The sequence below is a fragment of the Drosophila sulfurigaster genome, chromosome X (assembly GCF_023558435.1).
Source record: "Drosophila sulfurigaster albostrigata strain 15112-1811.04 chromosome X, ASM2355843v2, whole genome shotgun sequence".
NCBI lineage: Eukaryota > Metazoa > Arthropoda > Insecta > Diptera > Drosophilidae > Drosophila > Drosophila sulfurigaster.
The window spans coordinates 6,384,690-6,401,100 of NC_084885.1; the positions used below are offsets into that span (position 1 = coordinate 6,384,690).

A 16,411-nucleotide genomic window follows, 5' to 3' on the forward strand; every position below is an offset into this window, starting at 1 on the left:
GGCAAGAGGAGGCAACAACATTGAATCTGGTTTCGACTGCGACTCGATTGTATAATTCTTGGCCAGACATTGACACACTCGCAGTCTAATCTTTGTGTGTGCGGCTCGCTGAATGCATAATAAGCCACTTCTAATGCCAGCAGCAGCAACAGCAACAGCAACCAAGAACAACTGCAACGGGTTGCTGTTGCCGTGGCTGTGGCTGTTGCTGTTGCTGCTAATTGGACTACTTTGATCATTGGCCACCGACTAATTGAATGCCCAACAGTTTCATTTCGAGGTCTCTCTCTCGCTCTTTATCTATCTATCTATCTATTTCTCATCGCTAACAGTAAACGGTTTGCTAGTTGCCGATGATCTCACTAATAATGCAATTGAGCTGCGGCAACCATTGACCAATCTAATATGTTAGTTCCTATCGTAGACTCACGTCGAATATTACAAATTCCCCTTTTGTTTCCTCTACAAATAAGCTTTGAAAAAATACATTTTATTGCTGAATAGCGAAATGAAAAATGTATAAATTGATGGTGACTAAATTATGAACGAGCTTCGCTGTTCTTTACACTTTTTAATTGTAAAAAAAAGAGATTATTTAGCTTTCATCTGAAAACGTTTAATAATATTCCTTTTTTTGCTCAGAGTCAATATTTTGACTTTGCAACGCTTAAAATTATTGCTCAATAAAAAAGATAACTTAGCTTTCATTTGAAAACGTTTAAAATGATTGCTGAAAGACAATATTTGGTGATAACTAAAATTACTTAGCTTTCATCTCTAGACATTTGGCACATACAAAAATAAAAATTAATTACGCTGTCAGCTTTGGCATAGCAGATAAAACAAAGCATTTTTTTTTGTTTTCGTATACATATAAAATTATAAGCACACAATGGATAATTAATTGACTTGCAGCTTAGAGAATGTTTTGCTTGAATTCAATTGCAGTCAGTGCAAAAAGTTCTTTGGAATTCATTTAAGCCACAAGTATTTACTTGACAGCGCACAAAAAGAGTTTCTTTTGGGATTGTCACATTCAGCCAGTCTCATTGCACTTTTCATAATAATATTGCATTTATGTGACAGCCTTAAGACTTAAGCAGTCCGCATTAAATTCTAAATTACGGAATAAAAATGCTATCACTTGCAGCCGATAATAATAACAATTATTCGCGAATGCGAATTGGTAAATACGAGTAAATATTTTGCAGCTGTATTAAATTGGTTAAAGTGCTGGCTGAATGCGATTAATTTGGCTTAATCATTGATTTCATTTACTCACCTTTTGTGGCCGGAGAGAAAGAGTTCTGCAAATAAAAGAGGCAGGAGAAATATTTATAAAAATTGTTGTGTGAAAATTGTGCAAAAAAACATTAAGCGACATGACCGGAGCCGGAGTTGGAGCTGAAGCTGAAGCCTGAGCCTTATGTCCGAGTGCTGACAGAGATTATGGCAAACACACAGAGCAGATGAGCATGAGATTGTGCATGTGAATGTGAATACATTCCGCGGGCAACACACACACACACATGTGTAAAAAATGGCAAATGAATAGCAGGACATTCGCACACACACACACACACTTAGATCTGGTGTGTTGTGTTGGATACCGGATTGGATTGAATCATTGAATTGAATTGAATACGTGCGAGCACGAAACAGAGAGCATTGCTACGTGTCCTCTACATGTTGTTCTCTTTGTTGTTGTTGTTGGTTTGCTGTTATGTATTAGCAGGATGTCAATGTGTGTGGCATGGAATTATGTATGTACAAACACCCAAGCGAGCACGCCTAGCCGTAGGTCTCTGGTCTCTGGTCTCTGGATCACACGCGTAAAGGGCATCAAATGTTGTCCGAAAAAGCAAGCAAAGCACATCAAAAACGAAAAAAGCGACAGGAGGAAAGCAAACAAACAACGCTGGACACTCGCATACGTTGGGTTTGGTTTGGTTTGGTTTGGTTTGGCTTGCTTTGGTTTGGTTTGGTGGCCCCAAATTGACATCAGTTGCTGATTTTTAATTAAAAATTTGCGACGTGTGAAGTTGATTTCAATCTTTTTGATGGGGGCGGGGCGGGGCGGTCAGCGGCCTCAACTGACAGATGAGCAGATACAAGATAGAAGATACAGATACATAGATACATCCAACAAAAGATACAGAACTCAGCTGTTTAGTCCCAGATTTTTCGATGTGGCTCGCTTCGCATAGAAGATGATATATAGAGAAGTCTGTTCGTGACTGACCACATGACTAGACAGCAAAGGGGGCGAAGCGGGGGCGGGGCGGTGGGCTGCAGCTGATTCGCTGAAATAACAGTTGATGCCTCGTGACAGGGCACAGAACGGAACAGGAACAGGAACTGGATGTGCAGGAGGAAGAGGAAGACTAACACACGAACAGCGACAGGCAACAGCAGTCATCACATGTCAGCCACACTCACACACTCACACATACACACACACACACAGATTCGCATCCAAAATGGATGACGTTCGCTTCATAAATATAGATTAAATAGTCAAGATATATCTCCACATCGAAGCTGAACGAACGAATGGACAGTCAATTGAAATGCCAACCACAAAAATGTATATACTATATAATGCACTCTTTGCAGCAGCTGGAGATTAGCTTTTGAATGCACTCATGAGTGGCCGCAATTGCCAATGAGTGTGCTTTGATTGAGTCTCCTTTATAAAATAAATTGTGATTTGGTATTTAGATTTTCTCGAACTGAATACGCTAATAAGCATATTAGTTATTGCCAAAGTGAATCTATTCATGAGTGTATTCATGAATACATTTTAATTCAAAGTCAACATTAATCTATAGATTTACTTTACTTTGAAAGCACTGCTTCAAAACACTCTCAATTATTTAAGCCATTGGCAAAATGAATCTATTCATGAGTGTATTCATGAATACATTTTAATTCAAAGTCAAGATTAATCTAAAGATTTACTTTACTTTAAAAGCACTGCTTTAATGCACTCTTAAGTATTTAAGCTATTGGCAAAGTGAATCTATTCATGAATGTATTCACGAATAAATTCATATTCAAACTAAACATTCATCTAAAGATGTACTTTACTTTGAAAGCACTGCTTTAAAACACTCTCAATTATTTAAGCTATTGGCAAAGTGAATCTATTCGTGAATGCATTCACATTCGAATTCAACATTCATATTATATAAAGATTTACTTTACATTGAATGCACTGCTTTGATTCAGTTCTCAAAATTTGAAGCAACGAACAAACATTCGAGTGCATTTAAAAAATACAGTAGCAATTGATTCGTTTGCTCGCACTCATTGCCACCCCTTCCCCCCTTGTGTACTGCCTACCCCCCGCTGTGATCCAATTGCATTATGAGAAGCACTTCAAATGCTGCGGGTGTCAAAGTCATTGTCTTATATAATACCGTTATGACATTAACCTTATCAAGCAGCCAGAGTGTGTTTGCCTCTGTGAGTGAGTGTGTGAGTGAGTGAGTGTGTGAGTGAGTGAGTGTGTGAGTGAGTGTAAGTGTAGGTTGAGGTACTTGACATTCACACGCGCATTCAACACGCATAGCCCAAAAAGCAAAAGCAGAGCAGAGCAGACTAACGAAGGGAAGGGAAGGGAAGGGACGTTGTCCAGTTTTATGACCGATACGCCGAGTCAGGCCCACTAAAAAGCTATTAACAAGTAATAATGACAACAACAGCAACAACAACAACAACGGTGGCAGCCATAAACTTGAGTGCAACAGTTACGGACAGAGACAGACAGCAATGGGAAAAGTCGCGGTTGCAATGTGCCACACTTGAACTCATAAATTCTAAGAACCCGCAGATAACCTACATATATCGCCCTCTTCTTCTTCTTCGTCGTCGTCGTCTTCTGCTTTACCCCTTACTTCACCTCTCTTTGCATCTCGCTCCCACTTCTCTTTATAAATAAACATTGTGCGTGCTTGCTGAGTATACGATGTGTGTGCGTGTGTGTGTGAGTGTGTCTGTGTATGCTTAAGCCAAGTGCAACATCAACAATGAATGTGGCTGCTGCTGCCGTGGCTGCTGCTGCGGCAGCAACAAGTTGATGCAGTTGTTGTGCCTGTTGTTATTATTATTATTGTTGCCGTTGATTATGACAACACCGATGACTGATGTGAGTTATGCATGTGCCTCGCTCTCTGTTTGACTGCCAGTGTGTGCGTGTGCATGCGTGTGTGTGTGTGTGTGTGGCACCGTCGATATACCCATTAAAACATTAAAAACGCTGCCCAAGTTCACAATCTTTGTGTGCAGCGACAACAACAAAAGCAGCGACGTCGCTGCCAGCGCGCACAGTGGCAACAATGCCATTCAAATAACTGAAACAAAAATGTTTACTGCAATATTAATTAACTGCACATATAATAGCATATAATCCAGCTAATTAAATACATTTGTTAAGTTATTTCAATAGCATTGTTGCAACTTTTGTGTTACATTTTCATTAGCTGCACTTACAATGTTTTGTATTTAACACATTTTTGTTTAGGAATTTGTTGTCAAAATATAGCAAATAAAAATATACATATATAAAATATGTAGATTCTTTTGAATTTGATGTTTTTATATAAGAACATTATAATATAATAAAACATTGAAAGAGTAAAACATATTGTAAAGGTAATCTATAATATTCGACATCAAAATCAAGTTAATCTTTAGGTTATAATAAATAATTTGTGGTGGATTTTATTTGATTACCTTAGAAATAGTAACATCATAACTTTAACGTTTCCTTTGTGCCAAATCGTACACTTAATATATTATATATATTGTTGTATAATATTGTTTTTAATTTATTAAAGCACATTAATTGACATAAATGTTTTTATTTTGTGAGTCGATGCTACTTTACGACAAAAAAAACCTTCAACTATATTTGAAGCGAAATTATAGCTAAATATTTCTATATTTCATTAATTTGAGAGTAGGAAATTGTGACAATGGAATTTAAATTTAAGACTAAAGATTGCTTGCTTAATTTCGAATTTAATTTTACCAAGCGTTGCTTTCTAAATTCAGGAATTTTTCTTAGGGTTGCTAAGAATTATATTAATGTATGTGAATGGTATAAATTTCTTATTACCTATTATGAATTTTGATACAGACTTGGCAATCAGCTTGTTGTTTTATGCTTTTCTTCCAAGTAACTATAAACTTCAGACTGAATTCACTGCACTGCAGTCATTATGTAAGGGCCATTTGATGTAGCGAGTGACTACTGTAGTCTGCAGACTGTTTGCAGTTCTTGGTAAACTTTATACGCAGAATTTCTCATCTAATAATTCATTGATTTCTAACTAAGTCGAGAGCAGAGAGTAGAGCAGAGAATGAATGGCTTTGGTGTCTGGCGTTGACAAATGCTGCTTTATGTGTGCCACTGTGGCACGCTCTGTGACTCGCGTGTGTGGCATGAACAAAACCGGTATTGTTATGCCACAAAAGAGAACTCCAACCCGAGGGAGCAACAACTTGGGGGGGGAATCAACTATCCAAAAAGATAAAGAAAAGAAAACAAAGGAAAAGAAAAGAAAAGAAAATGTACCTGACTAATCCGCAAATTGTATTTTCATTTTTGATTGCAGCGATCACACGGAGCAGTAAAGAGTGAGCCCAAGGATTGGCGTTGCAGCCACAAGGGATTGTTCTGCCGCCGCCATGGCAACGAGATCAACAACAACAACAACAGCGAGCGGCATGCTGCTGGCGATGGCGCTGACGTTAACGTTGACGTTGACTGCGCTGCAGATGCAGCTGGCAAGCGTTGAGGCGCTGCCCATCACATCGCGCCCCATCGAGGGCAACGCCCAGTTGCTGGCGTGGGAGGAGTGGCAACGCTTGACGCCCGATCAACGCACCCTCGAAAAGGAGAAGAAGGTGACGGCGAAATCGATATTCACGCTCCCATTTCGCCACTGTCCGCCCGATCACAAGCGCTTCGGCGATCGTTGCATACCCCAGATCAACATCGATCCCACCGATCTGATCAAGCAGGAGCTGCTCATCGAGTTGAGTCCCGGTGGCAGTGCGCCCAGCGTCAATCTTGACTATGACTACAGCGACAGCGATGGCGATGGCGACGAGGACAGCGACGAGCTGTTCATCAATGTCCCGCTCATGCAGAAGGGACAATTGCTGCCGCCGCTGCAACCAAATGGCGCTGCCGAGGATCAGGCGTTGCCCAGTGAAGATGCGCCGCTTAAATTCAACATATTCGAGAACAAGTATCCCATGACACTGGACACGGCAGCCAAGAGCACAGCGACGACAGCAACCACAACATCAGTGACAACAACGGAGACAACAACAGCAGCAACTGCAACAGCAACAGCCACAGCCACAACGACAGCAGCCACTGTGCAACAGACGAGCAATCGCATTGCAACCCAGCTGGATGATCTGCTGGCTGACTCGAGTGTTGCTCTGCCCAGCACCACGACGTTGAGCATCAGTCTGCCTCCCAGCAGCAGCAGCAACATTGATGATTTTGGCAGCATTGAGGCGATTGTGGTGCCAGCGGGATTGCCAGTGAATGAGAAGGCCTCCATACAGCTGGTGACCAAGGCGGATGCACCATCAACAGCAACAGCAACAGCAGCAGCAACATCGGCAACATCGTCAACAACAGCCATGCTCAATGCGGATGCCGATGAGCAACAACAGCAGCAGCAGCAGCAGCAACACAATGAAAAGGAGCTGCAAATGAATGAGGAACGAGTGCAACCGAGTGAGGATGATGGCGAGGAGGCCTTGGCGCAGTTGCTGAAGGTCGACACCCTGCTGCCAGCAACAGCTTACGGCAGCAGCGTTGATCTGTTGCCGCCGTTCAGTCATCGTCGTGTTGCGCCGCTGCTGAGCGCCGATTTGGACGATGCCGATGAATCGGCGGCCACGGATATGGCACCAACTGCAGATGCGACGCCCACAACAGCAGCAACAACATCTGCGACAACAGCAACAGCAACAGCAAAAGGAGTGCTAGATGCACAGGGCGAAAATCGAGTTGTGTTGAAAAAATCGAAAGTGCAACCGGTTCAGCTGAGCTCAACTGTCGCCACCACAACAACAACGACAACAACAACACCAACACCAACAACAGCAACAGCTACAACAATAGCAACGCCAACAACAATAGCAGAATCATCATCAGCCACGACAACGACAACAACAGCGGCAGCAGAAGTCGAAGCAACAGCGACAGCAACAGCAACAACAACATCAGACACAGCAGCAGTGACAACAACAACAACTGTTGCCGCTGCTGCTGCTGCTGCTGATGATGATGAAGGCGAAGTTGCTGCCATACATCAAGATGCCAATGGCAATGCGAAAGATGATGACCGGTTTTATTATCAGCATTCAGACAGCACGACGAGCAGCTCAACAGCAACAGCAACAGCAACGAGCAGCAGCAGCAGCAGCAGCAACACTGTCGCTGATGCTGTCGACTTGGATGAACTGAACTATATGGCAGCCAGTGACAATTTAATGACAAATACAATTGGTGGGCAGGGCGACAGTGAGAAGGCGGCTGGCGAAATGAATTTCGAACAAGAATTGAGCATTATAAATGAGCTGGTTAAGGGCAAATGGCGATTATCGCAGCTGCGACAACAGCAGCAACAGCAACAGCAACAGTTGTTAAACAGCAGCAGCAGCCGCAGCAGCACAACTACAGCAGCAACAACAACGAGTGTGGAAAGCACAGAAGTAACGAGCAGCACACCAGCAGCAACTACAGCAACAGCAGCAACAGAAAACACGACATTTTGGTCAAAGTTAATGCCAATGCTGAGCCAGAGCTCAACGGAGGCAACAACAGCAGCAACAACCGATGAGACAGCACAGACAATACCAGCAACAGCAACGGCAACAGCAACAACAACTGCACAAAGCAGTGTTGCAGACACTTCAATAGCAACAGCAACAACAGCGGCAACAACAACAGCAGCAACAACAACAACAGCAGCAGCAGCAACCACATCACATTTAAGTATTAATACAAATCGTAGCAATAGAAATAGTAAAATAATTCGTATAGATAGCATAGTCGAAAGCAGTACAACAACCACAACAACAACAACAACAACCACACCGACACCAACAGCAACACCAGCAACACCAACAGTAAGCGGCAACAGCAGCAATACTGCAGCTTATACACCATTCTGGTGGCTGCCGAATTTTGGCGTTCGTCTCGATCGTCAGGTGGATGAGAACGGCGAGGATCGTTCGTTGTTGTTGCGCTTCTTTCGACCATTTCGTGCTGGCAACACAGCAGAAGATGCAACAAGAATAACGACTTTGCCGTCGCGTCGCTAGATGTGTTGCAGATGCAGATGCAGATGCAGGTGTGACAGCAAATAAGCTTTATGCATTTCTAGGGCAATCTCTTAGCTGCTCTCGCCCATGTCGAGAGTCGCTGGAGTTGATCAGGCACAGTGGGCACCAAGGCACAGTGGGCAGTGGTCAGTGGTCAGTGTCGTTGACGTGTCGTGTCATGTCGTGTCGTGTTGCCATCTCGAATGCCGTTAATAATGCCGGCGGCAACAACGTTTCAATTTCAATGTTGAAGTTTGTTTTAATCAGTTGCAAATGGCGTCTATAAAATGTTTCAACCCACCTCCAACGTCTCCCCCCTTTAAAACTCTCCCCCACACAATTAAATCATAATTATTTAATTATAATTTTAAACATTCTCTCTGTGTAATACTTTATGTAAATATGTTTCTATATTTTTTTTTTTTTGCTCTGTCAACTCAATTCCGTTTCAACAATTATTATTATTATTATTATTATTATAATTACAAATATATAAATATATATGTATTTTTTTTTGCGTCGTCGTGTTATTCAGATTGCTGCATCTTTTAAGTTGTTGATTTAATTTTAATAGTTTTTTTTTGTCATGTGCGCTTTTTACGAGTACAATAGTTTTATATGATTGTGCTCAAGTGGGGCATCGCCAACAACAACTGCTGGTTGCTGGCTGCTGTTGCTGTCGCTGTTGCTATTGCCGCTGTTGCATACCTTAGCAATATTTAATTGTGATTATCTAAAGTTATAACTAGTTTTTAGTCCCTCTCTCTCTCCACACAACCACGCACAATTATTATGATATGAATCTATTTGCAAATTGTGTTTACTTTCCCTTCCTCCCCTTTCCAAACAAACAAAATATTCTGTACACATAAATATTTACTTTTTTTTTAATGTAAATCATCATTGTAGTTGTCTCTGTGTAAATATATATATCAAAAAGAAATATCAAGGTGAAAAGGCCATTTGTTGATGATCTTTTAAACGAAAGAAGAGCGAAAGAAGAAGAAGAGTCGCGCTGCTGCTCAAGAAACATTTTCAAAGATATACGAGTATAAATAATAAACAACACTATTATTAAGCGTAATATTTATGCTAAACACACACACATACATATACACACTTATATATATTATTGTAAACTAAATGTAATGCATGTAAATAGTTGTAAACCTAAATTTTTTTTGTTGGTGTCTTAAACAAACGAGAAACAAAAATATTTAAAAACAAAAACAAACAAACAAAAAAAAAAACGTAAAAAATACAATCGAAAATATGAAAATATACAAAACGAAAAACAAAAATAGTTGATGCAATAATTTAATTAAGATAAAACTTGGGCATTACAGCTTCAAATTGAATCTTAACTACAGCCAAAGTTTAGTACGAAAGACGAATTACAAAAATGCAAAATGTGGTTTTTATTTACACACTCAGATATCCTGAAGCTCTCTCGCTCTCGCTCTCTCTCTTTCTCTTGAGTGCTTTCATTTTCATGTGATTTAATAGTTGGCCGCAGTTTGCGGCTGCAGAGTTTCAGCCTCGTCTTTCCTTTCGCTTTTTTGTGACTGTGATGCCCCCCAGCCCCCAAAAAGTCGTCTCGGAGAATGAGAAATTGTCGTTTGTGTTGAGGCTTTGTGGTAAGTTTTCTAACTATGAATTGGTGCGATTATGCGGGATTAAGTTGGACACTTGGCCAGACAATCGGACAGACGGACAGACGGTCAGACGGACAACGGGCAGGCAGAAACTTGCCCAAGGACACACTTGGACAAATAGTAGCAAAAACTCATTCAACTCTAATGAAGGCGGTGAAGGCGGCGGGGGACAACCACCAACTACGACTTGAGGCCAAGTACATTTGTCAGTTTAGTTTTTATTGCGCTCGACTGCATGGAGAATCGGGTCTGGGTCTAGAGTCTAGACCAAGGTGAGCTTCAAGCCGAGACCAATTGCTGTTGTCCACAAACGTAAAAAAAAAGAGAAGAAAATGTTGTCGGGGAATTACCTCCCCAAAAACTAAAAAAGAACAACGTCTCAGCTGAGTTAGCTAAAGGCAAACATAACTTGTACTACAGCGAATATGAATGCGGATGCGGATGCGAATGTGAATGCAGATGTGAATGCCAATGTGAATGTGAATGCGAAAGACAGCTGTGAGTGAGGACGAGTGTTAGGATTACCCGAAAAGCCATGGAAACAAAATCAGCGACAGGAAACTGGCGCTCATGACGATGCACAAACAACACACACACACACACAAACACATACACTGACACACAAATACTCCTACAACTGTAATATGGTAAAATATCTGTCACACTTGCCTGCAGCCGGCGTCGAGGTGTCGATGTTGTTAGTGTGCGTTTCGTATGTTTGCCTCGTGTACCAAATGCCATTAGGAAAATTTAACTTTTCTTCGTTTTATTTTCTTTTTTTTCATTTTTTTGCGCCAGAAATTTCTTTGGTAAACATATGCAGACGGCATGTTAACATGGCGAATAAAATACATAACGAAAAACGAGAGAGAGAGCGAGAGCGATATAGAGAAAGTGAGCGGGGGAGCGCAGCTAAGAAAAATTGGCAGAAATTCTGAAATACGTGTTTGCCTAACGATCTGCATTAGGCGTTGATTGCAGCAGCTGAATTTCGGTGAGTGTGACTACGAATGTGTATTGTGAATGTGAATGTGAATGCGAATAGGTATGCACAGCTGTTTTTCTCGGCCATTTGGCTTGGTTGTCTCGCGTACGTCTGATAACGTTGCATTTTGGTTGTGCAAAGCGCCATCTAACGGCCAGTTGCAGTACGTGTACGGTCGTTGTGCCAGTTTTTGTAGCATACTTTCAGGCAGATCAATTTATTATGGACTTCAATCAATGGCAATTCACACTTGATGCCCCAATTGCTGCTTGCACACAGTTTGTACAGTTAAAGCAAACAATTCCCAAATGATCCAAATTAAAATTGGAAATGCTGAGAACGTTGAATGCTGAATGGCTGAATGCTGTTGTGTGTGTGGAGTGCAGACAAAAATTGTAGCTGGTGGAAATAAATAAAATATTTCAATTACAATAAAGAATGTGCTTGTTCGATTGTGCAGTTCGATTCGCTTGGCAAAATGGCAACTTTTGCAACTGCTGTTGCTACTGTTGCTGTTGCTACTGCTGTTGCCAGCAGAAGGAAATTGCTGTTTATTTAACTATTAAGCTCAAATGCACACTGAATTCAGGACGATAAAGCGACGCACTTAAACATTGTGTCCCTGGGAATGTTTGTATGTGTGTGCGAGTGTGTGTGCATAAAATATAAATGAAACGGCGCCTAATGCTATGCAATACAAAGTCTCAATGTGTTGTGCAGTATTTTAGTTTTCAATGGCTGAGCTTTTATGCAAAGTAAACAATACGCTGATACACACACACGCTCGCACACACACACACGCACAAGCACATATTTACATACGTACATAATTCAACTAAGAGTGAGTGCGTGTGTGTTGATGTTTGTGTTTGTATTTGCCAGTTGAAGCATTAGCTATTGTCTGCCTACCAATGCGTGGGATGAGCACACTGAAAAGGGGACTTTGCAGAGCCACAGAGAGGATGAGTGGGGAATGTGGAAGGGGGAGAGGGGGAGAGGGGAAGTTAGTCAGTCAGTGCCGCATCGCCCGCGTGTTGCCCAGAACTGAACTCAACTAAAGAGAGAAGCTTCACAATCTGCTCAATGAATCTCAATAAGTTTGTCATGGCTGCTGAACATGTGTGTGTGAGTGTGTGTGAGTGTGAGTGTTTAAGCTTTGTTTGCATTTGCGTGTGCGTGTGCTAAATCAAGCGGTAATTGGTTCTTCTTGCCATCGCTGCCTGCCGCTGTTGCCATTGCCATTGCCGTTGTTTATATAATTGAAACTAACACAAATAAAGTGCAAAAGCTTTCTGATTATGGGGATTTGCGCCTGCCACAAAATGAGCGTGGCTAAAAGCCCAGCCAACTGCTGTCTTCGTTGCTTGCTTGCTTTCTCTGCCTCGTTACCATTTCCATTTTCCTTTTGGCAGTGGCTCAAACAGGACACCGCAGACGTAAACCCAAACGCAGTCGCTGACACATCGAATGCGGCAGATAAACGCCAACTATCAACTCACAACTCAAATGAATGCAAGATCTGGCGTATTAATGCTGCACAGTGGAGCAAATGGCATTGTTATGGATTATTTTAAATTATTTTATGGATCATTGTGCTACAAATGCTAATTCACGTATAGTATGTTTGATTGTTTTCCTTTACCAGAACTAAATTTCCCTTATTTGTCAAAGATATTTTATAATTTTCCCATTTAAAAGAAATATTATTTTTTTTAGGTTGAAAAGATAAAATAAAATTATTCCTTTCTTAACACTGTAAAAAATAAAAAAACATAATAAAGAAGATTTAGCTTGTTGTTTTTTGCTTTTTAAGACAGTCAAAAAAAAAAAAATAAAACATACATAAATAAAATTATTCCTTTTTTATGACTGTGAAATATAATATAAAATAAATAAAAATATACATTTTTTTATATTTGCTAAATTAATATAAAATTGATAAAGTTAGTGCTTTAAAAGGTAAGAAACTTAAAATGAAATAAATTAATAATATCAAATAAATAAAATGATTCATTTTTTAAGGAAGGAATAGATCAAGTTCATGCTTGAAAAGATTGTTAAACTGAATATAACAATAAAATGAATTTAATGTAATCCGAAAATATATAAAATTGTTGCTTTACAAGATTATGAAACTGAATATAAAAAGAGGAAATTCATTTAATATAATCTCAAAATAAATACAAGCATTGTTTATGCACACGCTTTTAATGTATTACACACCCACTGTGCGGTCCATAAAACTCAAGTTGCCTCAGCACAAGTGCGAAGGTGTGGGTGTGTGCTTGATTAGTGTGCGTACGTGTATGCGAGTGTAAGCGTGTGTGTGTGTGTGTGTTTGCGCTGTTGTTTAAGCTGTTGTTAACTTAAGTATAACAATGATAAGGATAACGTCAGGCGATTGCGATTTTGTTGGCATTTAAGCTTGCCAACCGGCTGAAGGCAGTAGACAGGTGAGGCACACACACACACACACTTCCACACACACCCACATACACAGATGGGTAGATAGAGAGTGGCAGACAGTCGTGTTTACACCTTATTTATTTGGCACTTTCATTACGAGCACTTCTTGCCACACAGCGAGTGGCGAGGCGCCTCAAACTTGGCCACTTACTCAAACATTCGTGTTAAGTAATTGGAATGTTTGCGATTTGCCGCTTAAATAGCATTTTTTTCCCAGCTCCCATTCATTGTTGTCGTTGTTGCAATTTACCTAATGACAGTCTTTGTAAATGTATCTGTATCCGCATCTATGTATCTGTATCTGTGTCTGTATCTGTTTGAGTTTGCCATAAGCAGCTATCTTATGAGCCTATCTGAAGCGGATTTAGTCAGCACTCGGTTCATTAGTTAACCATATGCCGAAAGGCCTGTTTGTTGTTGTTGTTGCTGCTGCTGCTCAATGAAAAGGCTTAAATGCTCATTTGATGCCATTCATTCGCCTGTATTTACACACCCACAAACACCCCACACAAACACCCACACACACACACACACACTCGCGCACAACGAGTTGTGCAACTCAATTAATGGCAATAAATGCAAATTACATTTAAATGTGGCGCATAATTTTGCATTTGGCTGCCTTTTCCTGTGGCTCTGTGGTTGCCATTTTAGTTATTTACGAGCCGTCGCTTCCTACACCACAACCCCCTTTCCCCTTCTCCTTTCACTCACCCAACTTAGTTTACTGGGTCGAAAATGTTGTATCAGTTAAGCTGCAACTGTCAGTCAATTTAGCAAACAAATGCGAAAGCTCTAATTCCAAGTGAACTAATATGATTTAGAGAGAGAGAGAGACAGAACAGCGACAGAGAGAGAGAGAGAGAGAGAGAGATGAAGAGATGGAAAGAGCTACAAATTGAGAGTTAATTTGAAGAGAGTTTTTGTATTTTTTTGGGAAAAGTGGCAAGATTCTTGGAATAACAAGTTGATTTAAGCCAGAGAGCAGCTTATGAACTTTCCACTTTCATTTCGATTCATAAATTATGCACAGTTTTAAAAGTGCAAAAACTATGTTATAGAGATGAACTCTGATTCTGATTCGTTGGCAAGCTACAGTGAAGAGTTAAAGTAGTAAATTCAATTTTGTAACATAATTTAAGTAAAGCCAAAGTTCGGGGCAGATGTGAACTTTGCAAAGTTTACAACAGAATATTGCAACAAAGTTTTCATATTGTTAACTAATTATCTAATAATGAATTGATACGTGAAATATCTCATTAAATTTTACAAAATAAGTATATCATATTTTAAGAGAGCTTTCAGAGTGCCAAACCTATTTTATTGTATTTAAATGAATTTGTTATTTGATAAAAATTTGCCATTTTGAATAAGCTTTATAGTTAGATAACTATAATAATTGGATTCAGATATAAATATAAAAAAAGAAAGAAACATTTATTTTAAAGTCGAGTGTGCTCGACTGTGAAATACCCGTTATACAATTTGGATATAAGCAAAATTGTGCGGTATTCATTTTAAATTAAACCATACTAATAAACCGCAAACTAACTAAACCAAAACTACTACCCAAGACTACAAATATACTAGATTGTCAGCCGAAGCAAGTAAGATCCCTAGTAAGTATTTCTTTTATAACTCCTACAGTTTTTATCAGATCAATTTTGTAGATGCTTCGTTTTATGTCTTTATTTGATGTCGGATCAAATGACACAACTATTAAATATTTTATTTTGTTTATATGAAATATAAAATATACTCATATAATTAGTTTAATCTTTGTTGTAAGTTCTGTGCTCTCATTTCAATTAAGGCCCCGACTACATTTTTATGACATCCACCTTGGCAATTAAGTCTGAAGTCTCATCGAGGAGCAGGAGGAGGGAGCCCAACAAAGTGTTGACAATAAACGTTAAAGGCACCTTATGCTTCCCCCATTATGCGTTCATCGAAGTTGAAGTTGAAGTCGAAGTCGAAGTCGAAGTCGAAGCTCAGAACCAATCAGCTGGCCAATGAGCTGAGTTGCCATGTGTTTTGTGTAATTTGAAAACCAAACCAACAATCGCAATTGCAATCGCCAATCTGCAATCGGCAATCGCAATCTCATAATGCGCTGTATTCATTGTCATTGTCATCGGCGTTGTCATTGGCATTGTCGTTGACGTAGTCGTTGTTGTTGTTTTTGTTGTCGTTGTCGTTGTACTCGTTGCTGTTGTCATTGGCCATTGTCTGTTGCTTGTTGCCTGTTGTTCGACGTCCGCTGTCCGCTCTTGTAGGTCCTGTTTTGGTCCTGCATCCTGGCCTTGTTCATGTAGCGCCACTTGTCATAAATAAGCAGTGCAGCTCGACGCTCTCTCTCTCTCTCTCTCTCTCTCTCTCTCTCTTTCGCAACTCTCAGCACTCAACACTCAACGCTCAACTTTGGATCTGGTTCGGGCTCTGGGCTCGCATTGAACGACTGAATTCAATTTAACGAGAAATTGCAACAATCAACGCTGCTCAGCGCATCCTGCGTTCAGCATGTCCTGCGTGTCCTTTGCGTTCAGCGCTCAGTCCATGTCCAGTGCGTCGTCCTGCTCGCTGTTCTTTATCCCATTTAGCCTGCTCGCCTTTTTTCTGCTTTTTGGTGGCATTCCATACACTTTTGCATGGAGCATTTCAGCTGCGAGCTAAGACTTCTTCTAGTGTTTGCTTCAATTAACTTGGCATACTTAGCAAATATTAATCATGGCAGAGAATTCTAATCATAATTCAGTGTAAACTTTAAACAAAAAGTTCTTAGCTCTTCAACTACATTCAGTAATTATAACAAATATATTTACATCTAAAATATACTTTAAAAGAAGAAGAGCAACGTTTGAGCAAATTAACAGAAGCAGAATTTATTTAGATGTGATATATATTTATCTAAAGAAAAATTAAGTTCATCTTACTAAAAAAAAGAATT

At 40.1% G+C, this 16,411-nt stretch overlaps 2 protein-coding genes across 3 annotated transcripts in view; one reads left to right on the forward strand and one right to left on the reverse strand.

Moving 5' to 3' along the window:
• The window catches only part of LOC133847170 (protein folded gastrulation), a 43,531-nt gene extending 33,874 nt beyond the window's left edge, over positions 1–9,657 (forward strand). For both annotated transcript variants that reach the window (XM_062281996.1, XM_062281997.1), the window contains exon 4: positions 5,622–9,657. In XM_062281996.1, the coding sequence (XP_062137980.1) occupies positions 5,695–8,358 (2,664 nt within the window). In that variant the 5' untranslated portion in view covers positions 5,622–5,694 and the 3' untranslated portion in view covers positions 8,359–9,657. The remainder of the gene's footprint in view (positions 1–5,621) is intronic.
• The window catches only part of LOC133847168 (chaoptin), a 169,786-nt gene that overhangs the window by 74,123 nt on the left and 79,252 nt on the right, over positions 1–16,411 (reverse strand). Inside the window, exon 3 of the mRNA XM_062281994.1 lies at positions 1,283–1,307. The gene's annotated coding sequence lies outside the window, so the exon portion shown is untranslated. The remainder of the gene's footprint in view (positions 1–1,282; positions 1,308–16,411) is intronic.